This window comes from Volvox carteri (genome assembly GCF_000143455.1).
Source record: "Volvox carteri f. nagariensis unplaced genomic scaffold VOLCAscaffold_94, whole genome shotgun sequence".
Lineage (NCBI taxonomy): Eukaryota > Viridiplantae > Chlorophyta > Chlorophyceae > Chlamydomonadales > Volvocaceae > Volvox > Volvox carteri.
The window spans coordinates 82,804-108,201 of record NW_003307637.1 but is presented as its reverse complement, the minus strand read 5'-3'; the positions used below and the strand labels follow the sequence as shown (position 1 = coordinate 108,201).

The 25,398-nt window shown below is 56.2% G+C and overlaps 4 protein-coding genes across 4 annotated transcripts in view; 2 read left to right on the top strand and 2 right to left on the bottom strand.

The window, feature by feature from the left end:
- Window positions 1–2,316, bottom strand: part of VOLCADRAFT_99726 (uncharacterized protein) — a gene marked incomplete at both ends in the record, with an annotated part of 6,402 nt that extends 4,086 nt beyond the window's left edge. Inside the window, 2 exons of the mRNA XM_002958407.1 lie at window positions 675–854; window positions 2,088–2,316. Coding sequence (XP_002958453.1) covers window positions 675–854; window positions 2,088–2,316 — 409 coding nt within the window. The remainder of the gene's footprint in view (window positions 1–674; window positions 855–2,087) is intronic.
- A 165-nt stretch (window positions 2,317–2,481) lies between these two features.
- Window positions 2,482–5,003, top strand: VOLCADRAFT_84474 (uncharacterized protein; the record flags this gene model as incomplete). Its single annotated transcript, XM_002958429.1, has 6 exons — window positions 2,482–2,783; window positions 2,970–3,099; window positions 3,485–3,594; window positions 3,735–3,870; window positions 3,955–4,044; window positions 4,699–5,003. Exons 1-6 carry the CDS (start codon window positions 2,724–2,726, stop codon window positions 5,001–5,003), a joined length of 831 nt encoding a protein of 276 aa, XP_002958475.1. The 5' UTR covers window positions 2,482–2,723.
- Window positions 5,004–6,588: 1,585 nt separating this feature from the next.
- Window positions 6,589–11,917, bottom strand: VOLCADRAFT_99724 (uncharacterized protein; the record flags this gene model as incomplete). Its single annotated transcript, XM_002958406.1, has 9 exons — window positions 6,589–7,124; window positions 7,403–7,484; window positions 7,733–8,724; window positions 9,254–9,751; window positions 10,079–10,292; window positions 10,440–10,787; window positions 11,366–11,394; window positions 11,513–11,558; window positions 11,792–11,917. The coding sequence occupies 9 exons, from the start codon at window positions 11,915–11,917 to the stop codon at window positions 6,589–6,591; spliced, it is 2,871 nt and encodes a 956-aa protein (XP_002958452.1).
- A 5,446-nt stretch (window positions 11,918–17,363) lies between these two features.
- On the top strand, window positions 17,364–23,926 carry VOLCADRAFT_121720 (uncharacterized protein; the record flags this gene model as incomplete). The annotated part of the gene is made up of 9 exons (XM_002958428.1): window positions 17,364–17,393; window positions 18,112–18,258; window positions 18,624–18,769; window positions 19,144–19,318; window positions 19,648–19,737; window positions 19,928–20,089; window positions 20,347–20,532; window positions 20,938–21,091; window positions 22,268–23,926. 9 exons carry the CDS (start codon window positions 17,364–17,366, stop codon window positions 22,408–22,410), a joined length of 1,233 nt encoding a protein of 410 aa, XP_002958474.1. The 3' UTR covers window positions 22,411–23,926.
- Between the last annotated feature and the right edge of the window lie 1,472 nt (window positions 23,927–25,398).

The following is a 25,398-nucleotide window of genomic DNA, read 5'->3' as shown; positions in this document are numbered from 1 at the left end:
CGACGCTGCCGCCTCCAGCGCCCTCGGACACCTTCAACCCCCCCGTTTGTTCCCGATTCAAAAGCACCACACCGCCAATTCAGGTTGCCGACCGATCAGAACAAGAATCAGAATCAGGATGCCGATGGCCGTGGCGAAGGGTAATCCCAGACGGACCCGGGAGAGCGCACCTCGCAGTTGGGTAGTTGGGACGTGGGGCGTCGGAGCGAACTTTGGCACAGGTACAGGACAAAGGGAAATTGGAGAGTAGTGAGGGACTACACGGCCATGTCCGGCGCTGCTACACGGTGGGCCCCATATCCCTCATCAGCTACGCGCCCAGTAACAATCACTAACAGCCGAGGAGGACTAAGCGGTAGTGCAGCCGGTGTGGGGCAAGGCGGCTGGGACGGGAGAAGGACCGGAGGTGTCCGGGAAGGGGGTGTCTGGGGCGGGGGGGAAGAGGCGCTGGCTCACGCAGGCCGTGTCGGGCTCAAAGGCAGCCCTGGCCGCAAAACTCTGAGGGCCGCCGTCACGCCTCAGGCCGCTTCTCGTCCCCAGGCTAGACTGGACTGGACTACACACGCACACGCGCACGCACACACCCTCCCGCCTACACACCGGTTTTTGTTGCTGCTGCTCCTCCTGGGTTCCTATGCTCGCCCCCGTCCTCGTCGTCGCCACAGCAGCCGTACCGGCCGTACAATCACGTGGGACCTCCAGTACGAACAGCAGGTCCGTCAGCATGCGACTGGCAGCAGCTTGTACGGCGGCCTCGTCGTCGTACAATTCATTTTCGCTGCCGTACAGTCGTTGTTCGACGAGGTCGACGACGCCGCAGTGGATGGCGAATTCCAACACTGACATGATGCGACCTGGAAGCAGCCGACCACGTATGTGTGTGTATGTGTGTTTTGGGGGATTGGGATGCGGGCGGGGAGGAAGGGAAAAGAACAGGCGAGTGGACAAACGACCGAACTGAACTGGCAGGAAAAGGTACAGGGTGAATAGGAGTGATTCAATCGCCTTTCTCTGTCTGCCTATTTGTTTGTTTATGTTTTTGTTTATTTGTAAAGTTACAAGTTACAAGTTCCGCACACAAGTGCGGGTGTGTCCGTAAAAGCCGGGGGGGCCATGGACGTTGTATTGGTATTGATGCGGGTACGCGGGAGGTCATCTTCATTCTCCCTCGTCCGCTTCAGGGCGAAGCGCCTCAGCGCGACGTGCCTGGCCTCCCAAATTGAGATGATAAGATGCAATCATCGCAATTACAATTTGTGCAATCACAATTCGTCACAACATAACCAAGCAGCGAATAGTGCGCACGCATACAGGGATGTGCCCGGGTAGCGTTCGGGGGCTCGAGACGGGTTCCGCAGCATGCGGCGTGTCGGCGTGGCCCCGCTATGTGGTGTGGCACCCTTGTGCCGAAAGAGGAGGCACGTGGCAGATGCATGTGGCTGGCTGGCTTGCAGCGGTGGTCTCCGTTACGGCCGAGGGGGGGGGAAATTCTCTCTAGGGACTCGTCCGTCGCCGACCCGCATAAGCGCTACTGCGCTCGCTGGCGATGGCGTCACAAAGCTCAGCTCAGCTCAACCCCATGTTACCCCGCCACACGGGTGACGTAGTTATTATACGGCAGATAAGGCAGATAACGGGCCGCGTCGCCAGCTCCCCCGGGCTTCGGTGGGTCCTTTCCCCCCGGCAGCAGAGGAGCAATTCGGAGGCCTCCGCCCTTGTAACAGGATTTTCGGGAGAAAACAAAGTAGTCCCTGGGACTCCCCCAGGCAGTGGGCAGCTGTGCTAGTCAGCATTGTTTTTCTTCCGTACAGCGCAAGTAGTACTGTTATGCGTACGTGTAAGAATGTATGAAATCCTCCGTACAAACCCTCGCCTTCGTGGAAGCGAAAACGAGCAGCTAAGATTTATTTATGAAACTTTGACGCGATATGAGGTTTTGGGAGGAGGGAAAGATAATATTCAACCCCTCCGATCCAAACTGTCGAGTTTCGACCCTTGGGCCCAAGGATTGGGATGTCGCACCTGTGGCCATGTGCCTGGCAAATTTGCACGACTAACAACGTAAATAAGGAAATATATTCACTTACTTTTCTCTTCCATGGCATTGTTTTCGACCAACGCTGGTTTTGTCGCGCAGCTTCCGCACTCGCAGGCGACGAAGATGCCGCCCATGTCAAACTCAACGCCGCCTAAAAGGGTCGCTGTGCACAGCTCATTGCCTAGGCCCTGCAGACGCAAGGGCTTTCCTGTAGGCCATCGGCAGTATATCTCCGCAGCTTGGAGCAGGCGTTCAGCATCCCTTGCTGGGATGTCCATTTCTATTGGGACTACACTTGAAGGACAGACTGAAACAACACAAGTGCAAGTTGTTCCCGGGTTACTCGGAGGTTGACTGACCCCCGTCGTACTTGTTTCCTGTTTCACGGTTGCTCGGACGACACAGTGCCCCAAAGCTTCACGATTGAGCTGTACAAGAGGCACATTGCAGGAAGCTACCTTATAAAGATTGCTACTCCTACCGGTTCTTTTCCTCTTCAGACATTGAGATCTAGTTTTGCCACGGGCGGCACAGCTAATTTTTCGGTGCAACCGCTAAGCTGCTGGCAAGCTATTATCCTCCTGCCCAGTATAGCAGCTGAGTAGTCTCTCACACCACGCCGGAAGCGGAGATCATCGTGAGAGTTCTTGCGGAAGTAAGGCGTGCCTGGCGCGGCGCTACAAGCATGGAGAACTATACGCGGGTTCACAAGCCTCGTGATGACGGGCCTACCGCGGAAAATGAGGTGCGTCGGAAGTTTCGGGCTAATAGGTGAGGGCGGTACTTTAGGCATTCAGCTTCAGGCATTTCAATGCCATTTTACGGATTCGACTAGTGGCAATGTTGCATAGCGCTATGTATTGTGAATTTAATCAGGTCGGATCACATTTTGGGTCCGCGCCATCCGTCCGCATCACGTTTCCTTGGGCAGGTGCGCATACGGTCGACGGAGCAGACGCGCTTCTATGTTTCACTTGCCCTGAACCTACTGCGCGAGAAAGGACATCGTACTGTTGTGCTGAAGGCTATGGGCAAGGCCATCAACAAGACGGTGGCTATTGGTGAGTAGCCTTGCGGTCTGCCGTGTACAGGGTTTGAGAATGGACGTCTACTTAAGAATGCATGTAGAAAGAGGGTGCAGTGTGCTGACGGGCGTATTGCAAGGCTGTTAGTGTGGTCTCACCTCATGTACGGGCCCCGTCAATTCGTCGCCGAAACTTCCCTTCAGCCCTGATTGACAAATATTTGTCCCATGGTTACTTGGAATTCTGCACCACTTGCAAGAAATTCTGTATCACTGGATAGGCCCGAGCGATATGCTGACCCTTCGTCGGCAGTATGACTAAACGCGCCGATGGCTTTCCGTCCAGTGCCCGGCGCCTCGCGCCCATGTCGCTCTAGCGTTACATTAGCTGAATGCCCGCTCCCGATGTCACTGACCGACAGCCGAGGTGGTCAAGCGCCGTGTGGCCGGTCTGCATCAGCTTTCCGAGACCTCCAGCATGACGCTCGTTGACGAGTACGAACCTAATGAAGCGGGCCTGAACCCCATCCAGGTGAGCTCCCAGCACCCGATCCGGATAAAGCCTATGCTACCTATTTTCATTTGTCCGCGAATGACCTCTTTGCAGCGCCTCCCAAATCCCAAACTACCCTGATGCAATTATGTTCCTCCACCGTCGGCTGTTTCCTCTAGGTCTCTCGCAACGTCTCCGTGCTCACTGTCACCCTCTCCCTCGACGAGCTGGATACCACGAGGCCCGGGTACCAGCCACCACTACCGCCGGACCAGGTCAAGCCCGAGCAGCCGCCGCGTGCCGCTGCAGCCGCTGGTGACGGCGCTGCTGGTGCCGCTGGCGCAGAGGAATTGGAGCTTGACGAGGTGGAGAAGCAGCTGCTGGAGGACCGGGCGGCAGGGCGGGCCCGTGGCCGCGGGGGCGAGGGTGGTCGCGGACGCGGTCGGGGCCGGGGCAGGTGCGTGTACACATGTTGGGCCAGCGGAGCGAGTGTTGCTCTGGCACGGACCAGAATCTAATATGTATAAATGCTGAAATTTGTTATTGTGGCTTGTTTCTTAGGGTTTCATAACAGTGCTGCCTTGTTCCGGATTGCCCTGTGGTACCAGGGGCCGCGGTCGTGGAGCGCCGGCCGGTGCAGCGGCTGCGGCAGCAGCAGAGGGCGGTGCGGCGGGGGCCCCTGAGGGCCTCCCGGCCGCTGAGGGCGCTCCTGGCGCAGGCAATGGCGGCCGTGGCCGTGGCAGGTGCGCATGTTGTCACGTCTACCTTAGCCGGGCCAATAGAAATTTAAATGCTTGCGGTCAGTGATGCTGTCTGTCATCCGTCGCGTGCATGCGCCAAACATTATGTCAGATGATTCACTGGTAAAGGTAAGGTCATTAGAGGGCCCAAATAAGGAAACTTGGCGGCTCGTTCCCATCCTCTGGGAAGCTCTGTGCGCGGGTCCCTCGTGGTTGTAAAGGATTGGGTCGAGAGCGTCGGTCGCTGCAGGGACAGAGTTGGAAAAATCAATGCCCAAGCTTAGGTTGTCGTGAATTCCTTCCTCTTCGATGCTTTCGAAACGAACGTGTTGTCCACGCTTGTTCCAGCTGCGCTATGGTCCTTGGGGGAAGGCACACCTGGCGCTTAAGTTCATTTATTGAGCTGGATCTATTTGTAGCCGAATACACCTTCACCCTTGCGCTCTGCTGTCATTAATGATTTCTTCCTGCAGGGGACGGCGGCGTGGTGGCGGCGGCCGTGGCCGTGGTGGCGCCGCCGCAGCGGCGGCGGGCGGTGAAGGCGAGGCGGCCGAGGGCGGTGCGCCCGCGCAAGGGGGTGGTCGGGGTCGGGGCCGTGGGAGAGGGCGGGGACGCGGAAGGGGACGTGGTGGCCGTGGCCGCGGCGGCGCCCCCCCTGGTGAGGCGGCACCAGCTGAGGCTCCACCTGCCGTCGAGGCGCTGGCGTAGCACGTATTCTGGTGTGGGCCAGTCAGTGAGGGTAGGCCAGCAGCGCCAAACTGCGCTGCGGTTCCCGGTCTGACCAGGTCGGGAAGTTCGCATCCAGGTTCCCATGTATATGGCGGTTAGTGGGCGTGGGCTCTAGGCGGAAGGGCTCTAGGTAGTAGCTGCTGATGTGTGGGCACCTTGGGCATGGGATGGAACGTCGTGGCTGTGGATGACTCGGTGGTTGTGGGTGCAAAAGAGGCGGCAACGTCATGCCGGTGGCTTGCTCTTCCAGTGCGCAGAAATTGTGTCGATTCAGCTGCTGCCGGCGGGCGAGGCATGGGGTCCGGCTGGTTCCTTGGCACGGCGCGTTCAGCTCGCTTGACAGCATCGCAGCGTTGGCTTCGGTTAGGATTGGCACGTGCATTCCCATGCACGCACGCAGCGCTTTTCGGCGAATTTGCCTCTTTTTTGTGTTTGGTTGATATTGGCATTGAAGATTTAGTGTTCTGGGGGGAAGGCCGGGTCGTGGCAAGCTGCCAGCAAACTTGGCAGTGGGGAGACCGCAAGGTTTGACTTAGTGCGCTTGGCTGGTGGCAGTTGTTGTTGCCCGCACCTTTCGGCTCGAGCGAACTTTTAGACCACTTCGGCGTGTAGACGCATATGTGCGCGCGGCTTTCACAATAAATATGCGCCGTGCTTTGTCCCTTGCGCTGCGAATACTTACAGCACACGCATGAATGCTTTGCGCTGTGGTGGTGGGCAGCCTGTGGGCAAGCTGTCCTTTGGTGGTAGCGAGCTGAGCATGGTCCGAGGGTACTTGCGGCCCCTTGTCCCAACTGACCAGCGAGTAGGTTGGATAGCTGGTTGGACCGCGGTTCCGTTGCCTTTGATGCTATGCAAGTGTCGATGGGTACTTTACAGTATGATGTCGAATTAATTCATGCGCCGCAGCTCCGGACTAATGTGTGGGATTGGAAAGGTAAGGTTAGGTAGGACGTCGCGGATATGTCTTGTCGATGCGTGTGGACTTGGGTTTTCATCGATCAGAGAGTTGAGATTGTGAAGAAGCTGATTGGGAGGTGCGGATTGGGGGAGATGTATGCGAGGGGTCCATGCAGTTGCCATCTCTTTACCCGATACGTGTTCTTGTTTAATTGTTTGTACCCTATTGCTGAGAAGAATGGCCGCGCACGTGCCGTGATGGGGTCCGATGCCCCAGTGCACCTAGCTCGTGAACTGCCGCCCATATCGGCGCTGTAAATAACGTGTCTTGCACAGCATGACTATCAACCCTGGTCGTGGCGACGCTGCACTGCTATTGAAAGCAATTGACAGTCCGAGATGGCACAATTCCGTAACTGGCGCCATAGAAACCCGGAAGTTGCAGACCTAGGCACCCGCACAATATGTACAGTTCCATATTTGGGAACGTTTTCAGCTCGTTCGCTCTCCCTCCTACGTTTCTTGCAAACATGTATACCTGCTCGCTTGCACTCTATTCGTTGGGCCCTTCGCCAAACGAAGCGAAGCTGAAACACGTAGCTGTGTTTTCGTGGTTATTCGTGTTACCCCGTATGCCCCACATATCAACCGTCATATCCGTGAGTCATGACACGGTACCATCGTACCGGCGCGCCAGGTGCGCCAACACGACCAGTTGCCCGCCCGAATTCCCGATCTCCAGATTCGGCTCTTCTCCCAGTCCTTCGCCACTGGCGCCCAAGGTCGCCGTCCCCATACTGGCACTGACACGCTCCCCGGCATCCCGTGCCAACCCCATGCCGCGGCCATGTATTGGTCCTTCCCTACCATCGCCACAAACGTCCGGATCTTCCTGTTGCAACCCTGTACCTTTTTGTCGGACATAAAGTACCTTGTACGGCGGCAGGACAAGGAAGCTGTCCCCCGGCTCAATACCCCAGTCGCCACGCTTCGAGTCTAGGAATACATGCACCTCCTCGCCCACATGGGGGTGTGATCGCGGCAGTGGCAGCACCGCAACCTCCTGAGCAGGCAATGCGACCTGTGATCTTGCGCTGGTACTAGCACCGCACACATCGTACACTTGTCGTACCGTGCAGGTTGCCTTTGTCAGATGGGCCTCCCGCATTCGGCGGCGCACCTCCACAAGGAGGCTCCCGGCTAGGAGGGGACGGAGGGAACCAGGGGACGGAGATGGGGTGTGTTGGCTTTGAATACGGAGCCGCGAGAACGGCGTTGAACAAACCTTAGTCCGTGTACCTTCTCGCACCGCGGCATGTTAGGAGTGCTCATAACATTACGCATGGATGGGTGTTCTGCGCTGCAGATGGGAGAGACTCAGGTAGCGCGACAGCGCCGCACACAAGGCGACCTTAAGGACATTACAATTACACCTTCACCGCCCTGCATCACACCGAACCTTGCACTGCTGTACGTACCAGGGGTTGGTAGCTGCGGCCGGCCGGACGCTGCAGCCCCTGCCTCCCGGTCTAAAGATAGCTTGAGGTTTGCCAGGACAGCCTGCCGAAGTTAGGTGTCGATGGTTAGGTCGGCGGTGGGCGGGTAGCGGAGGATGGGTGGTTGGGTGGATGGATGGATCATTGGACGCGGCAGGGTCGATCCGGTACATGACACGTTTAAGGGATAGCCGTTGGAGCGCGTTGCACTTGGGAGGGACGACGTACCACGGAACAAGAACCCGTTGCTGTACCCCTATCGGGTCCCCCTACCCCAGTGCCCCGACCTTTGGCTAGCCTTTGATCTCCTACCTGCAACCGTCCCTGCAGCCCCACCGCCGTAGCTGCTCCACCCCGGCCGCTGCTTCCGGCGCGCCGACCGGCGCTCAGTGCCGACGGTGGTGCTGGCGGTCCCAGCTTTTGCACGAACTCCCGCTGACGGTGCGATTGCTGGCCCATCAGCTCCAAAAGGTTGGCCCGCTCTTGCTGCAAACGCTGGTGCTGGTGCTGGGATGCAGGCGGTGTGGCCTGCTGCTGCTGCTGCTCATGATGATGATGATGATGAAGCGACAGCGGCTGATCCCGCGTGTCCCTTTGTCCCAGGGGTTGGCCATACCGGTTTCCATCCCCATGTTGCTGCTGCTCCTGCTCCTGCGGCTGATGCGAAGGTGGCGGTGGCAACGGCAGCGGCTGCTCATGAAGGTGCTCAGCGGGCTGGCCCTGTTCCCTACCGAGCGAATGAAGCACTTCGCCGGCTGCATCCGGTAGCTGAAGGTGAGCTTCCTCACGCTGTGCTGGTGGCACGGGCCCCGGCACGGCGACACCAACAGCGACAGCGCGCGTCGTGTTAGTGGATGGTCGCGACGGCGGCGGTGGCGGCAGCAGCAGCTCCCGTAGGGACGCCGGGGGGTTGCTTGCACGCGGTGTGGATTGAAGACGTGCAACAGAGGCGGCACCACCGCCGCTGCTGCCACCGCGCGCGGTGGTACCCGGAGTGACTGCCATTCCAACAGGACCAGTCCCATGGTCCACCGACCCCACAGTCGTCGCTGGGGTATCTCGTGGAAGGCCCTGTCGCGTAGGAGGCGTAGTCGCGGCAGCATCGGCGGTGTTGAGGGACACGCGCCGGGTATGGATACCGATGAGGCCGCCGCTGGTAGCGGAACTCGGGGTTTTGTTGTTGGTCAGCGGCGAGGGAGCCGCAGCGATGGAATGCAGGCGACGGCCCATCGGCGTGCTGCTGATGGTTGGGGGCTTGGCGGCAGCGGCTGAGGACGGCGGCGGTGGACCAGAGCCCAGAAGAGCTGCGTGCGGGGGTAGGGAGCAGAGCAGCAGCAAAGTATTGACGTGTTGGATCAGGAGGAAGCATTGCTTTCTTCAAAACGAAGAATTGCGAGTGCTTGGCCCGGGGAGAGAGCGACGAAGTAGACAACAAGGGCCCAAGGGCAGCAGTGCAGCAGGGCGTTACTATTCAGACGGATGTTAAAGTGCATCGAGCGCCGTGGCTGCAATCAGTTTGGTTCCATGCGCAGAAGGGGGGGTAGCTGCACTTCGTTCCTTCCCTAGCAAGGCATGTGCGCAGACGCATGAAGTGGGCAGTCCCTGCCAGGTCACGAAGCGCAAACTTCGAAGACAGAGGCCAAACCTGAACAGTGCATCCCTACCTGCCATGCAGCATGATGTCACTTATGGGACCCTGAGGCCCCACCTCCTCTAATCTGTCGCCCCAATTCTGTCCCATTTCTGCAATTAAATCGAAGCAATGTAGCTATCACAGACAAAGGCACCCTCCGGGCCAAGGCCTGCTCGTTAGCACCACGCTGCAAAGCCCACCTGCCAGTTTCCCCGAACCGCCGCTGTGAGATCGGAAGGGCGCGGGTGAAAGCGCAACTTCCCGCCCTTTCTTCCCGCTCCCGGCGATATCGGTGCCGGCTTGCGTCGCCGGCGCAAGGTCCCCCTGACTCAAGCTGCTGGCGCTGGCATCCTGCGCCAAGTTGGGCGCCTCGCGAATGACAAACTTGGCCTTCTTGCCCTTTTGAGAAGAGGAGAAGTTAAGAGCGGAAGAGCCGCCAGACGGGGGCAGAAGGGCGCCCAGTCCGCCGCGTCCAGTCCGGGCTGTGCTGCGGTGGGCGCTGCTTGAGTGAAACCCCGGACGCGGTGATAGCGGCCCCTGGCCGGCGCTAGCAGAAAAACATGGCTTGCCACCGCCATTGCGGCCCCGGCCCACGCTTCCGAAGCCCCCAGGCGAGCCCAGCAGCGCTGCATACGGGCTCGCTGCTGTCGCTGCTGCGGCGGGGGAGACAGGTTGCCTTGCAGCTGGCAGCCCTGACACTGTGGGCGTTGGTGGCCGGCAGGAATGGGGCAGCGTCGGGGCAGGAGGCGGAGCGCCCTTCACCATCCGTTGGCCGGTGTCGATGCTCAACACCTAAAGCGATGGAGCCCTTTAGGTACACATACATAGGTTAGTTTACTGCCACTTTCAGAGAGGGCCTGAGGCATCCATCGCGCCTTAGACCATGCTACCCGTAAATAGGGGTACTATGTCCAGGCGGAAACCCTAAGTTAACATGAAATGCAGTGCCAAGCGGAGATGCAGGCTGCGCTCACAGCCACGACATAGCTGCGCTGAAGAGGAGGAGGCATATCCCTGGTGCGCACCTACTGCGTCCTCTGCCTCCGCACCGTCAATGCCATGCACGAGGAGCAATGCTGAACCGCGCGGGTGTCCTGAATCGCCAGGTGGGGCTGCCGCCGCTGCCATAGTTGCGTCGCAGGCCAGTTGCATACCGAAGCCGGGAGTGGCGCTGTGGTCGCCGTCGCCGTCCCTGCTGCCTGGGGCCCCGGCACCGCCATCGATGGAGCGCTTGAGATCCTGCACACGGACAACCGACTCGCATCAGCGTTCACATGATCTTTATGCTCACTGCATGCCAGGTGGCCACTGCCAAGCAAAATGAGGGGAAGGGAAAAGAGAAGGGCCTCAGCCGTCACAACGGACACCCCTGACGCCCAGCCCCACCCGAAGCAGCTGGTCCATTTGCGCCACCGCTGCCGCTGCTGCCGTGGCTGCAGGCGCAGAGCCCCGCCGCCCGCCGTGCTGCTGCTGGCGGCCCTGTGCATACCGTTCCCGTTCCGGCTCCTGGCCTCCGGATGCGGCACGCCTAAGTGTCCGCAAACCGCCGCCAAGAGCCATGTGGGACATCTCACCAGCGGCGCCGGTCGGGGCCCCCGTGGCCCCGTGCGCGGTGGTCATGCAGCTGCCCGGCCCCTGCATGATCCCCGGATCCCGCATGTCCGTCCCGTAGACACTGCCGTCGCCGCCGCTACCGCTGCCAGTCGGACTGGGACCTTCAGCATCTTCATCAAGCTGCATGACGAACGAGTTGGTGGGTTTGGGGTACGGTTTGGGTTGGGGACCGGGCATACGGGTCGTCACAATGACAGTTTCGGAAAGGCATGCACTTGCTTAGCCTCCCAGCCAAGCTCAGACTTAGGCCTTAACCCTAGATGATCTAAACTGATGTGGGTCACAACGGAATCGCTGACTTGGGTGCCGCCGCATGACAGCCATACAAGGCAGTTGGTCGTGGCATTGGCTAGATAGCCAAGTCATGCTGGGACCTGGGCTGGGTTGCCAGGCGATCGATTGGACCAGGCTAACATAGCAGGCGGCGACCCAACGGGGCGAGGCGCTATCCGGAGCACGTCTTAGTCGGCTGGAGTAAGCAGGTGTATGCAAGGAGCAAGCCCACCAAGCCGGCTCACATCCGGCCCACACTTCCACATTAGGTAAGCGGCAAATTATATCCCACAAGGCAAACCAGAGCAAAACCTGACACGAATCCGCAATAATCGAGCACATATCAATCCAGCCAGGTTGCCGCAGCCCCACGCGCGTTCCTAGCCTTCTTACACCTCCAGTTCAGCATGCCACAGGAAACTGACCTCCGGAGCAGCGCCGCGTGGCAGCTCAGCTGACGTGCAGCGTGCATCAGGCGGAGGACGGCAACGGCAAGGGAACATAACGGACGGCAAAACAAGAGTCAGGCTGGTTACGAGGGGGCAGATGCAGCTTTGCAGGTGGTCACTTACTTCCATGGCTCGCCCAGGGGTTGACCAGTTTGGCGGGACCGGAAGTCTGCAGGTGGCCACGGAGGGAGGCTTGGGATATATGCATGGATTTATATCGCAAGCCATGCGTGCAGTCCCAGTGCCATCTCAGCCAGTCGGTATGAGATATGGAGAGGGGTTGACCGGCAAACTCCTGCAGGCCTTCCGAGTCCGTGTACGCCGGACGACCATGTGACAGGCAACCCCCTGGGATAGGCATCCCAGTCTGTCTCCTTCAACAGAACCACCGACCTATGCTACCTTCAAATCCAGACGGCGCAGTAGCTCAGCTCTCCGCTCGTCGATATCCTCTGCATAGACGATTCGCCATCCCTCGTTATCCTCCTCGTCGTCATCCACACGGCGCTTGCGTGGAAGAGAAAACATTGCTCCTCACGACGTATTCGCAAATGCATATGTATACATACAAAGGAAGCCCTGTGATAGTCCCGGTCACTGGATGTTCTCGTCTCTTTATGATAACATAGAATAACGTAAAAAGTCAACAGGGAGGATGCTGCTACACAGTACACATACAGCATACATAATAACATATATCAAATACATGCAACCATGTGGAGACTGCCGTGTGTGGATCGCATGCTGAGACCTTAAGAAATGCAGGGCAGATCGTACATCTTGTCTGCCATGATCACGTATACCATTATGGAAATACTGGGTCTTCACTGCAGTTTGTAATGAACCTGCTTGGCTATCGGCAGGTCTTGTCTACTATAACACCTGTCTTGTAGCCGTCACTGCGTTCCTACGCTTACACCTCTTATATACCGAATCCGTGACAATCTCAAGCATTTGTTGGGATGAAACTCGGTATTAGGGGCAAATAGCTGCTGAATTTGCAAGTGCATCGCCTGTTCTCCCTGCCTTCCTCCGGCTGCTGCACATACCAGACCAGACCAGACCAGACATCACGTCCCCCTTTCCATGAACTCGTTTCTTATGTTCATCTTGTGCGCTTTTAGTAGGTTCTGCATGTTCCTCCTATTCCTTTCCTGTATTTTCTATTTCCAGTGTTCCGTTGGTCCAAAAAGGCTTATAACCTTCATTACATGAAATCCTTCTGACGACCAACATGCACTCTCCAGCCCTATTTGCACTTCATCGTATTAGGACACCCGACTAGGTTAGATAACAAGGAAGGAAGAGGGACGCTGGGGCGTTCTCGCAGGGGTTAAGCGCCGGAGCTGAGCCGGTTTTGCAGCGACGGATGCCGCATGGATGGCAGCCTCAGCATACCGCTATGGCCCCAAAGACACGAACTCGCGTTGCGTCCATGGTGCCACCGCGGGTAGGTGCGGGGGCAATAACTGTGCATCCTCACTGATTATGCAGGGAGACAGAAAGCATCTGGCACGATGGAGTGTCTACGTTGGAACGGTCGGGGTCAGGCTGAGCTTGAAAGGAGCAAACTTTGTAGCAAAAGGCATAAAGGGTATTGTTCGCAGCCCAACCACACCTATACCGCATACAGTAAGAAGATTAGAGGAACGGTATCAAACTATTTGCAAACATCTGGAGTCACATTTCTGCACAGGTTGCAGTTCCAACCTCCTGTTGTTTTAACATCAAAAACGGCTAAGGCTGATTACTAAAAGGGATCCATGCGAAAGAAATTCCAATACCTATGACATAGGTATTACACGGATTTGCGGTGCAAATTCTTAAAGACGCCCCGGTTATTGGCTCATCAAAATGTGTAATGCACATTAATCTCACACTTGATCTATGGCAAACATGTCGAGTTGAATCCTTCTGGCCACGTTGCAGCCTATTAAAATGAAAACACTGTACGGCCGTCTACGGCAATTGCCTGCACTCTTCGGCATCATGCCGCACCGCCGCGGTCTCTTTACTGCGGGGTTTGGGTAGGCAGTGTCTGCAAGCTGACTGGACGTCTTTCTGACACTAGCCCCAGCCTGGGGTCGCAGGGCGCTTCCTACTGGACAGCGCTGCGCAAGGACACATAACCTTTTTCAATTGTACATTTGCAATCCGTTAAACTTAGGAGGAAAGAGAATCGGCAAGAATGCCGCCCAAAAAGGGCGAAGACCGCAAGGGCGGCGAGGAGACGCTGACGCGTATCGCTATCGTCAGTGAAGACAAGTGCGTGTAAAGCATAAATTTTAGAGATCTGGACATGTACAACCCTACATTAAGCAGGGTCGCGCAAGCCTACACTTAGGCGGCTCACCGTTTACGCGCGTTGTCGCCGGCGCAGATGCAAGCCCAAGAAGTGCCGACAAGAGTGCAAGAAGAGTTGCCCTGTGGTCAAAGTTGGTAAGCACCTTTTATCTAGCTACCTAAAATTTATCAGGGTTGAAGCCCTCTCCATGCATCGTGTCGATGTAGGCAAGCTGTGTATTGAGGTTGCGCCAAACTCCAAGATTGCCTGGATTTCTGAGGAGCTTTGTATTGGTTGCGGTATCTGCGTGAAGGTGAGCGTGTGACTGTGGGGATTGGGTCGGGCAATTGCGCAGGTAAGGGGCCCAGGGCCCCTTCCGTTTTCCCGAGGAGGACACGGCATAAGGGTGCAACTCATTAGACAGAACCGTGCTGCGTTGATTGAGCCGTAATAAAAATCTGATGTGCATCTCCGCACCTGTGGGGCGCATGAAATCCAGTAAGGTTTTGTTTTAAGGCGTGATCAACAGGCCAGCAATAGCAAGAGGCACGTTAACAGCGTGGGCAGCAGTAAATACGGCAGCAGAATGGCATCCTGCTAGGGCTGGAGAAAAGGGAGGGAGGGGTGAAGGAGCGTTGGCAACAGCCATGCACGTGCCTGTGCACCGGTCGCTTAAGCAGCTTCTTGAGGCGCGGCAACGGCGGGAAGGGTTTAATACTGATGTAATAATCATGGTCGAGCAGAATGCGCAACCAAGCAAGGGCTGCACCTCTAAGAGCAGATGCAGTCTTACAAACAGCAATGGAGGGTGTTCGAGCATGCTGCGATGATAATCGGAGCAGAGACGAGGAGAGCTGCACGCTCTGGTTGCATCTGGCACGCCGTTGACTCCTCGGCGCCCCGTCTTCCTCGCGGCGGGCCGCCTGCTGGCGGCGTTGCTCAGCCAGTCTGGCGGAACCGTGCCGTGCAGTTGCGGAGGCGACTGCTTGTAGCCACGAAGCTGTGATCGCGGACTGTTGCCAATACGCATGCCAATGTTTCTGGTGCTTCCAATACTATGACAACTGGCATTTAAAGCCCTGGGGCTGGCCTGGAGATAACTGCAGTGGTTCATATTTGTGAGGGCAGCCATGGACAGGTTGTGAAACCTCGTCAGTTTGTGTCCAGTCCCGGTGGCAGCAGCAGCAGGCAACCACACGCTCAGCTAATGCTTTGTTGATCGCTGCCATGCCTGCCGAGAGCCATTGGCTAGAAAGCAGCTCGTGCGTAGCTGCCGCTGCTGAACGGCTGTCCGGTGCCTTGACGCGTTGATCGCCCAGGATGGATTCGGATGCATGCGGGGAGGGGCTTTCCTTGTCTGTCCACACGTGGGTCCACATCAGGGCCGCTGCTTGGAAGGGGGATCAGTTGGCTCCTGAGGGTTTTGTGATCACCGCAAAAAGGGCTGGCGACCCGCAAGTGGAACAAGCCTCTCTCTTAGGACCGGTAGAGGGCCGAACTTTTCACGCCATCCCGGCTGTCCAACCGGTCCGCCAGTATGCCAGTTAACTAAAGTGGGTATAGCGGATTAGGATGGTAACGACTTCCAGCTGACACCCGTGAGGCCCGGCACGGCCGCTGGTGCCATTCAAACGAGCAACACACGCAATAGAGCAGGTGGCTCTGGGGACTCGTCTGTCCGTTTCCCTATCCAAAGCTTCCTTGGTCCGGATGCCCAAATCACCGTGCTAGCCACTATGGCGCGTTGAATGGCAACTGGGCATGAGCCACTATGTAGCCCGCCGACCTTTTCGGGGTCTGTTTTTATCCTACCCAGCCCCGATGTGTGCCTCACGAACGTTCTTTTCAAGCGTTGTCTGCCTTCACATCTGATCCCTCCCTGCTTCTCGCCCCTCTCGCGCTATTCTTTCGGTTTTCAGAAATGCCCGTTTGAGGCCATCATGATTATTAACCTGCCCAAGGACTTGGAGAAAGAGACGACCCACAGATATGGACCCAACTCGTTCAAACTCCACAGGTACGAATGAGCCGAGTGAATACAGTCGCAGACGGGGGCGGGAGAAAAACCTGACTGGAAAAGCCTGGAGGGAAATGCACATTGGGAACGTTGCTCATACAAAGACAAGAGAATTCGTTGTCAGCTGTATAGCCTAGGTCTTAACAGTCCCCTTGTGGGTTCAGCCCAAACCCGCGGTCCCACGAGCTTATTCTCATCGCACGTTTGCACTTACGCACTCTATGTGCCTTTCTCCGCCTCCACTTACAGGCTGCCCATGCCCCGTCCGGGGCAGGTATTGGGCCTGGTGGGCACCAACGGCATTGGCAAGTCCACAGCCCTGAAGGTGCTGGCAGGGAAGCTCAAACCCAACCTGGGCAGGTTCACGGTGAGCGGAGAAAGAGAAGCTGGTCAGCGGGAAGGCGGTGAGGGGAGACGGGGGAGCGGAATGGCAAAAAGTCGGGTCATATACACAAAACTGGTATCATCCATCATCATCCAAGAGCTGTGACATGACTCGGCGCCTGACTTTCTTCCAAGGGGCGGCTATTTCCCGCCTGTACCCATCTGTTCATCATTAAGGTTACTGCCCTGTACCATCTGGTATTCCACTATTGTAGACCGCCAGGGTCGTCCATGATTTGGGTCTCACCCACGTACTTCTTCTCCTTTTTCTTCTGCGGCTGCTTGACATGTAACCCCCGTCCCCCGCCCCACCTGCACGATTCCCCACTTTCAGAACCCGCCGGACTGGCAAGAGATTCTGACCTACTTCCGGGGCTCGGAGCTCCAAAACTACTTCACCCGTGTCCTGGAGGACAACCTCAAGGCCATCATCAAGCCGCAATACGTTGACCACATTCCCAAGGTGTGTCTGGTTGTGGAATGCGGGCGCTGTGGATGGCGCGACATACAACGATGTGTGTGTGTGTGGTGCAGCAGTGGAGGAAGCTGCAGCTGCGGTGCGGTCTTCATCCGTAGACGATGAAGGATTCTGCAATGCTTTCGTCGTCTCGCCCACCCTATTGTCAATGCCTGGCCTTTTCCTGCAAGACCAGCCCGGCACTCAATGCATACGCGCGATTGTTATAGCCCCTACACAACCTTTCTCCTAGGCGTCCTTTCTAACCTGGCCCGGCGCTCCCCACGTCGTGCACAGTTTCGCTGGGACGCCACATTACTGCGGCAGCAGCCGCGGCAAAGGGGCATCCCTCGCCAGTTTGCCCGTCTGGCGAGGGAAGACCTGACCTGCTCCACGGCGGGTTTGTGCTGCCGCGGCACACAAACCATAATCCCATACAATAATTCGTGACCACCTGCACATCTCACGGGGTGCTCCGTCCTGTCCCGTCATCAGCCTAGATTCAGCGACAGGAGGTCACTGGACCGAAAGATCAGCGGGCCGCCCAATTCCTGTCTTGCTGAGTGCCTCTGCAGACGTGCTGCACGTGCCATCTGGCCAATCAACCTGCCATAGCCATGCATCCGCAGCGTCCGCCAGTGCCCGCTGATGTGGTCTTCGTTTACTGCTTTCCCTGACACGCCCTCCCCTCCCCTCTCCATAGTTCCGTACACTCAATAACCGGTTTTTCTTCCTCTCTCGACTCCGCTTCTACTCGCACACTGCCATGTAGGCCGTGCGCGGCAACGTGCTGACGGTGCTGGAGCAGAAGGACCAGCGGGACGTCAAGGCCATGCTGCTCAGGGATCTGGACCTGGAGCAGGTGAGACCGTGGGGTGAGGTTGGTTCAAGGTGAACCGCACGACGAGGGAGGGGATTAGAAAGGGAACGCCGGGGCCTAGTGAGACCCAGGCATTATGTGCTACTGGAGGCGGAGGAGTCAGGTTGACGGAATCAGGCATGAATGGGCTTTGGTTCAGGAGGAGCGGGCTGGGCCGCTGCGGGTCCGACCTTGCCTTTGGTGCCTCAGGTGATTGCACGCAGGCAGCGTGTTTGTGAAGGCCCTGTAAAGCGGTCAAGCGCATGCACACAGCATGTTGCTTGCCTTGCTGGTAAGGAGCTGTTCAGCGAAGGGACATGTCCGCATGGCATTCATGCGCTTCCTTTTTTTCTTTCTCTCCTAGGCGTCCTTTCTAACCTGGCCCGGCGCTCCCCACGTCGTGCACAGTTTCGCTGGGACGCCACATTACTGCGGCAGCAGCCGCGGCAAAGGGGCGTCCCTCGCCAGTTTGCCCGTCTGGCGAGGGAGGAGGCTCCGCTCCCGATTCGCCCAACGGCGGATTGTGTTGCCGCGGCACAGAACGCACTTGTTGCACATCTTGCCTGTTTTCCGCTTTCCTACATGCATACCTTTTTAACCACCACGAGCTGAAAACTGAATCGAAAGGTGCCAGCGTAATTCATAGAGGTCTCAGTCTTCTCTCCATCCATACAATTCTTGCTGTACCGCCCTGTGCGTCCCTCTCTTGCTTCCTCTCCAGGTGACGGACCGCAATGTGGAGAACCTGTCTGGTGGGGAGCTGCAGCGCTTCGCCATCGCGGTAGTCGCCTGTCAGCAGGCTGATGTGTATATGCTAGACGAGCCGTCATCGTACCTGGATGTACGGCAGCGACTCAAGGCAGCGCAGGTAAGGGCGGGGGCTGGGGAGGAGGGTGAAGGGTACATCGCGTAGGGATTTGCTTGGATGATTTGCTTTGGAATGTCTACTGTGTTCGTTCTCCTTAATTTCCTGGTAGGACATCACCGTCACTGTCTATTAAAAGCTATTTAAATAACCTTTTCGCCTGCTATACCGGCAGCAAACATAACAGACGGGTTAGAAGTATTGGTACCGCAATTGGAGCAAGCCCCAATTTCGTTCGTTCGATTTGCATGTGTCAAGCATCTACCGCCAGCGTTGTTAAAAGTGTGAAATCTGTTTGAAACCAGTATCAAGCAGCCGACTGCTGAATCCGAATGGATTGCCTTTCTTCCTTTGGTTGCTGCTACCAGGTGATCCGGTCGTTATTGGACGTGGACAAGTTCGTCATTGTTGTAGAGCACGACTTGTCCGTGCTGGACTACCTGTCAGACTTCATCTGCTGTCTTTACGGCAAGCCGGGAGCGTACGGCGTCGTGACGCTGCCGTTCAGCGTCAGGTAAGAAACGATCTCATGTAGGTGCGCCGTGCTGGTCTTGGCATGTCTTGTCTCTGCACCTGTAGAAACCTGTACATTTTTAATCAATCTGATGCCCCTAAGTACATGTAATGATGTTGTGGTAACACTTGAGCCGTCCTGGCTTTTTGTTTGTGTCCTGCTGCAATGTTTTTTCTGAATGGCTTGCTGTGCCGGCTTCCCTACCCGCAAGTCCATCTTGCATGCTTTGGATCCGCACCTCCCCCTTTCCTCTCCCTTTTTGGGTCAGTGACTTCATCGCTTGGGACTCCAGCAGTTTCGGACTTTATGGACGCCGGGAGCAGTTCATTTCTGAGTTTCTTGCATATGAATTCCCCCTTTTCCTCTTGGCGCAGGGAGGGCATCAACATCTTCCTGGCGGGTTTCGTGCCCACTGAGAACCTGCGCTTCCGCGAGGAGTCGCTCAGCTTCAAGGTCACGGAGCAGACGGACGCCGCTGAGGTCGTCAAGAAGTTTAGCCGCTACAAGTACCCCAAGCTCAAGAAGACACAGGGCAACTTCACGCTTGAGGTAAGCTGCGAAACTGAGCGGACGAAGGAAGGGAACTTTAGACAGTACCACAACAGCCTAAAGCGGCAGTTGTTGCATTGAGTACTTGTAAAAAAACACAAAACTCAAACACAAGAGGGGGTTGGTGGTGGCGGTGGGGAATAGGGGGCGGGATCTGGTGTTGCCGGTGGTGGGCTTGGACTGGTGGGGCTGTGCGGATGTGTTACTATGGTCCTATGTTCTAATCTAGGGATACTTTACAATCCGCAAGCTTCTTTTCGGCAAGTTCTACGCTCGCCCGCACAGCCTCAACCGGGCCCTGTTTGGCATCGTCACCCCTCTGAACCTAGGTGGAGCCGGGCGAGTTCACGGACAGCGAGATCCTGGTCATGCTTGGCGAGAACGGAACCGGCAAGACGACCTTTATCCGCATGCTGGCGGTGAGTAGGGTGACCGGCACATGGGTTGCGGCGGGTGTGGTTCCTTTTCATGGAGTTTCCAGAGATTGGCAGGCAACCCGGCATAAGCTTGGGGATCAGTGACGTGTACCCCGCCTTTCCCCCCCCCCCTACCCCTGGCAGCAGCTTAAATCGCGTGTGGTTCGTCTTTCCCCCCCTACCCCTCCTTCAGGGCGCCCTGCCCTCTGACCTGGCTGAGGGTGAAGACGGGGAGCTTTCGGAGCTGCCCCAGTTCAACGTCAGCTACAAGCCGCAGAAGATTTCCCCCAAGTTCGAGGGGACCGTACGGCAGCTGCTGCACAAGCGCATCCGAGAGTCGTACATCCATCCGCAGGTGGGTCGCGAGGGACGGCTCGCTTTCAGGGACAAAGTCGGCATGGAGGTGAGAACAGGAGGTGGGAACAGTGGGAAAGCGTTATATACGTGTTGATGATGATGATGATGATATGATGATGAAGGTGAAAGGTGAAGTTGAAAGCCTTGTGCCAACTTTGGCAACGTCTTTTCATCCCTCCCAAACCCATAAAACTCCCTCCCCCACATTACCCATACCTCCCACGGCATCGCATCTCAAATGTGCCACTCGAGCAGTTCAATGCGGATGTGATGAAGCCGCTCAGCATTGAGGCGCTGATGGACCAGGAGGTTCAGAACCTGTCGGGTGGTGAGCTGCAGCGTGTGGCCATCACTTTGGCACTGGGGCAGCCGGCTGACATCTACCTTATCGACGAGCCGTCGGCTTACCTGGATAGCGAGCAGCGCATCATGGCCGCCAAGGTGGGTCGGGGTCGCCAGGATGGGGATTGGGACTTAGGGCAGATAATCGAATAATAGGGGGCCTGGTGAATAGGGGCTTGCCAATGGCGCATGGTTGGTTCTGTATTACTGCCGATTCAATGCTCTGCCTTGCGAATCATTCTCGACTGCTGCCAACATGTTTGTGAATGGCAGCTTCGTCGGCCACGAATATATATGCCTCGGTCCTGACACAGCAGATTGATGTACATGATGTGTATATATACATCATGTATGATGTATACATACATGTATATATATACATCATGTATGATGTATACATACATGTATATATATACATCATGTATGATGTATATATGATGTATATATGCAAAACACCAACCCATCCTTAAGTTGGCTCGCAAATCACCCTGACCCTCAACCCAGGTCATTAAGCGCTTCATTATGCACTCGAAGAAGACGGCGTTCATTGTGGAGCACGACTTCATCATGGCGACCTACATGGCCGACCGGGTCATTGTGTACGAGGGAGAGCCGTCCAAACACGCCTTTGCTCGTACGCCGCAGAGCCTGCAGACGGGTGAGTCGGGAGTGAGTTACGTACACACTCGCACACCACATATACTACGTATCCTCCTCCCCGCTTTCACTATGCCTTCCAAGCACACGCTTGCATACACGCCCACAAAGCCATAACCAAGCCGCGCACGATTCACTTAGGTCTTCTTGCCAGCTTTGGATGCGACCATCGTCGCACCATCCCACCAACACACATACATGCAAAGGCGCACAGACCCACGGGCCGCATTATCCCGGATCTCTGCTTATATCCCACACACCTAGGTTTAGCCGTTAGAAAAGAAATCTTCTCACCTGAATGCAATTCAGATTTAATTAGAAAGGGCTTCATTCTCGCCTAAGGTGGTGGCTACCCTTCAAATAAATACGTTACCTCATTTTAATAGCTCTAGGTTCAGAAGGTACTTACTTTTAACTAAAACATAAGCTTCGTCAAAAGTTTTGCAGTTTACGTTTAAGATATTTATCGAATTTTATACTACATGGTTTGGCCTGAAAATTCACACATAGCTTTCGTAACGTGTGAATATATATATTCTTGAATTTTGGGGACAGCAAAGCATTACGCATGGAAGAAAGAGTCCGCGAGCCGTCCGCGGTGCACGGTGCGGCTCGCAGGGGGTGCCTTTCTCGGTGTTGTGCTCCTGGAAGTGCTCCTTGGTGCCGCCGACGACGGGTTGGTGCCGCTGAACGTCTTGCCGCAGCGCTCACACTCGATTTTGACCAAGTTGCCCAACAGCAGGACATTTTAACAATGCCCATCAGGGCGCTTGCTTCTTCTGCTTAAGTTCCCCCAGCTTCTCATAGTGTGCGCCTTCGGCGAGAATTTCTTGCCACAATACGGATATCCACGTCGACCTCCATCACCGCCTTTCCGCAGCAGTTTGCATACTTGCGCTAGGAGCGAATGGATCAGCCAGTGATAGGGTTGGAAGGGTAGAAACGCCTACGGAAACGAGTGCCAAGAGCCTTTATAGCGCCTTCCCAAGTTTTCTCAAATTTTAAAATGCCGTACTTCAGCCAACGGCTTAGTCAACTTTAGTCACTGCCTTCTACCGTCCTGAAATCGACATTCTTAAATCTCTTTTAGTTTCTAAACTAGTTTTCAAACTTCAGATTCTCAACTTTAATTGAGGACAACCCCTATACACTTCCTATCTTCCCACTCTCACTCCAGGCATGAACCAGTTCTTGCGCAACCTGGACATCACCTTCCGCCGCGACCCCACCAACTACCGCCCCCGTATCAACAAGTGGGGCTCCACCAAGGACCGCGAGCAGAAGGATGCAGGGACCTTTTACTACATTGGTGACGACTAAGGGGCAACCAGTAGTCCGTGACTGCAAGTGGGTTGCGTATGCTGATGGTGGCTGTTGCGGCTTGCACGGCGGCAGCAGCCTGCTAATCGCCGCAGTTATGGCCACCAGAAACGGTTTTCATTACGAATGGCGGATTCACACCAGGGCAGGCATAGAGGTTCGGGGCCTCCGAGTGCGCAACGACAGTCGATGGTAGATGGTATGTTCGCCCCGCGGTGTTCACTACACGGTAGGCACCGGCGATGTGGGCAATCCCAGGACCGGGATCTCGGCCGCTCTGGCGGTTGGGCTGCAGCGACCTGCTGGGTGTGGGATTAGCGCTGGAGCCTGCCCACACGGCGACGGATGAACGAGAGAGGAATGAGGCTATCTGCTAGTCTCTGCTGAAAGCGCGCGGGCGGCATGCAGATGGGCTTCTCGATGGTGCAACCGACGAAGATCGTGCCGATAGTGGCTCAGCAGCGAGAAGTCCAAGAAGGACAGGGCAGGGAGGCTTTGCAGGTCCTTTTTGAAGGACGCACCAATGTGTGCTGGGATGGACGATCGCCGATGCAGCACGCGGAGGGGGTCTGGCTCGCCACAAGGATGGCGGCGTGGACGGAGATTTCTTGTCCTGAATGGCGTTCAGTGGGGGGGGAAAGCTAAGGGAGAAGGTAGTTAGGCAAAGAGACGGCCTTCAGTGCAGCAATTGCTGGTCACGGTTTTTCCGGACGCATTCTGCAATGCGGTTGTGGTCACCGGCACGGGCGGGCATGGTGGTTGTCTGGGCGGTTACTGCAGCAGGGAAAAGGAACCGTGGGACTGGAAGTGGCAGTGCGGTGGCGGGATGGAGAGGCAAAAAGGGCAAAGTGGAGAAAGGAGCAACCACGCAACCTGAAGGAGAGGTGGCGTGCGATGTCCCTAATAGGTGGTATGCAGCAAGATTCCCTGACGGCTCGCGTCCTTAAGCAGTCGGTTGTGTGACAAGGGATGTGAGGAGGCTTTGTTGGTGCGCAGGAGAATTAGGACGAGTGGGTGTTTAGGAAGGGTCTTTTCTCAAGACATGTTTGACCTGATAAATACTTGGGACATCGTTTTGTGCATGTGGTGGTGCTTGTGGACGGGGTGCGTTTGTGGGGTCGGAAAGGGGCGTCGGGACGTGGGGGGCACGAGGCATGACCTTGCGAGAAGAGAATGCGGGAGGGAGGTCGGACACGGGAGATTGTAAAAGGAGCTTGAAAGCGTGTTATGTGCTAGCGTGACGTGGCGCGAGCGTGAGGGAAGATATGCAGGTAAACAGTGTCGCGTCAGTGAATCGACAGATGCCAGGTGGAGGCATGTCGACCTGAGTGCGTCGCTCCCTGAATGTGCGGTTGGACATTGTGAGGTGGGCACGAGCAATTTTGGCTGAATTACGCCGTAGTACACTGCGGAGAGGATGCCTGCTGCTATTTTAACTTTAAATCAAAAGTTACGATAGCTGCGCAGGTTAATCCGCCGGAGTTTCCGCTCTGAAATCTGTATGCGCGCAAAAATGTTCGCATATGTGCAGCAGGGGCCTGTTGTTACATCAGGGAAAAGTCGCATAGCTGACAGACAGCTTTCCTTCCAGCGATAAAAAACAGTGACATTGCTAGCAAGTGCCGTTGGTTTTGGAGAACTTGTCCCCTTATGCATGGTCTAGAACATGGCAGCACCCAAAACTCGGCAGTAAGAGAGGCGCACGACAAATCGAACGGCAACGAGCCCTGCAACACTATCTCCTCTCGACTCTTGTCTACGTGTGTATGATGAAAACTACGAAACAAGCGGTTCACTAAGTCGCTAAGATTTGTCACGTAGCACGCAGGCCCGCAGCTCTCCTATACCGGAGCCCTCCGTATCATGTGATACGGGTATGATGAGCAAGCCAAAGACTATCCCAGGAATTTCACTGCGCTCAAGCTGCGTTGTGACAATGCTAACGACGCTTTCCTCCCTGCGTACAGTCGTGTAAATCATGCACACACACACACATGAACGCCCATCACCGATCTATGTGCAGCACGCAGCTAAGTTGCAAGAATGTAGTTGGACGCATTGATATGCGACCTGCATGTCCAAGTTAAGGCCATGTATGGAATGCTACCTCACAGGGCACAGATAAATCGCAGTCACCATTCCGCAAAGCGGCGCTGCAGATTCTCAAGCCATCTTCCACATTCACCAGCCTAAAATTCCCAGCTAGTCAACCTGTCATGGCCTTTGGTGATCAGCTTCACCTCGTAAATCCTTTAACAATCATTGATGCACATCCTACCAGACCGTGACACGGCGGTATTCCTGGCTCGGCTCTTGTTCAGTTCCGTGCAGCTGCTCTCGCAGGTATTAACCCCCCCCTGTCAGGCAGCATCAGCCTTCCTCCCACCGTGTGCCCATGTTTCATGCAAATCTCCCCCTGCATTACCTCTTGTACTTTCGTACCCAACCAGAGCAACGGAATCCCGCTTTGCACGGGCCTGCTGACCAGCCCTTGATTCACCCACATACATGTACCTATGTGCGGGAGTGCTAAAGGCTGCGAACCAACGGCCGGCGGCCGGGAAGGCCTCGCTTGTAACGCAGTACAAGAGTCCATCACACGCACATCCAGTATCTAGGACTCCGCGAGACACACACACACACACACACACACACACACACACACACACACACACACACACACGCACCACGATAACTGGCCTGATGAAGCGTTGCATGACACCAGTGCCTTTGCGTTCACAAGGTTTAGCGTGTGCACGTCCGCCGGCACACTTCCCCTCCCTCGACATGCACGCACCCTACCTACCTACGCTACCTTATCCCACACCACCACGCCCTCAAAGCCTCCCCATATCCACGTGCACTTCGCCAACCCCATGGAAGCCAGACCCTTCCAGCACGCCTTCCTGCGTTGCGGCAACCTTCCACTGCCTTCCACTGCCTCTCGCCCGGCCACCCCTTCATCCCTCCAGCCATCCATCCCTGCAA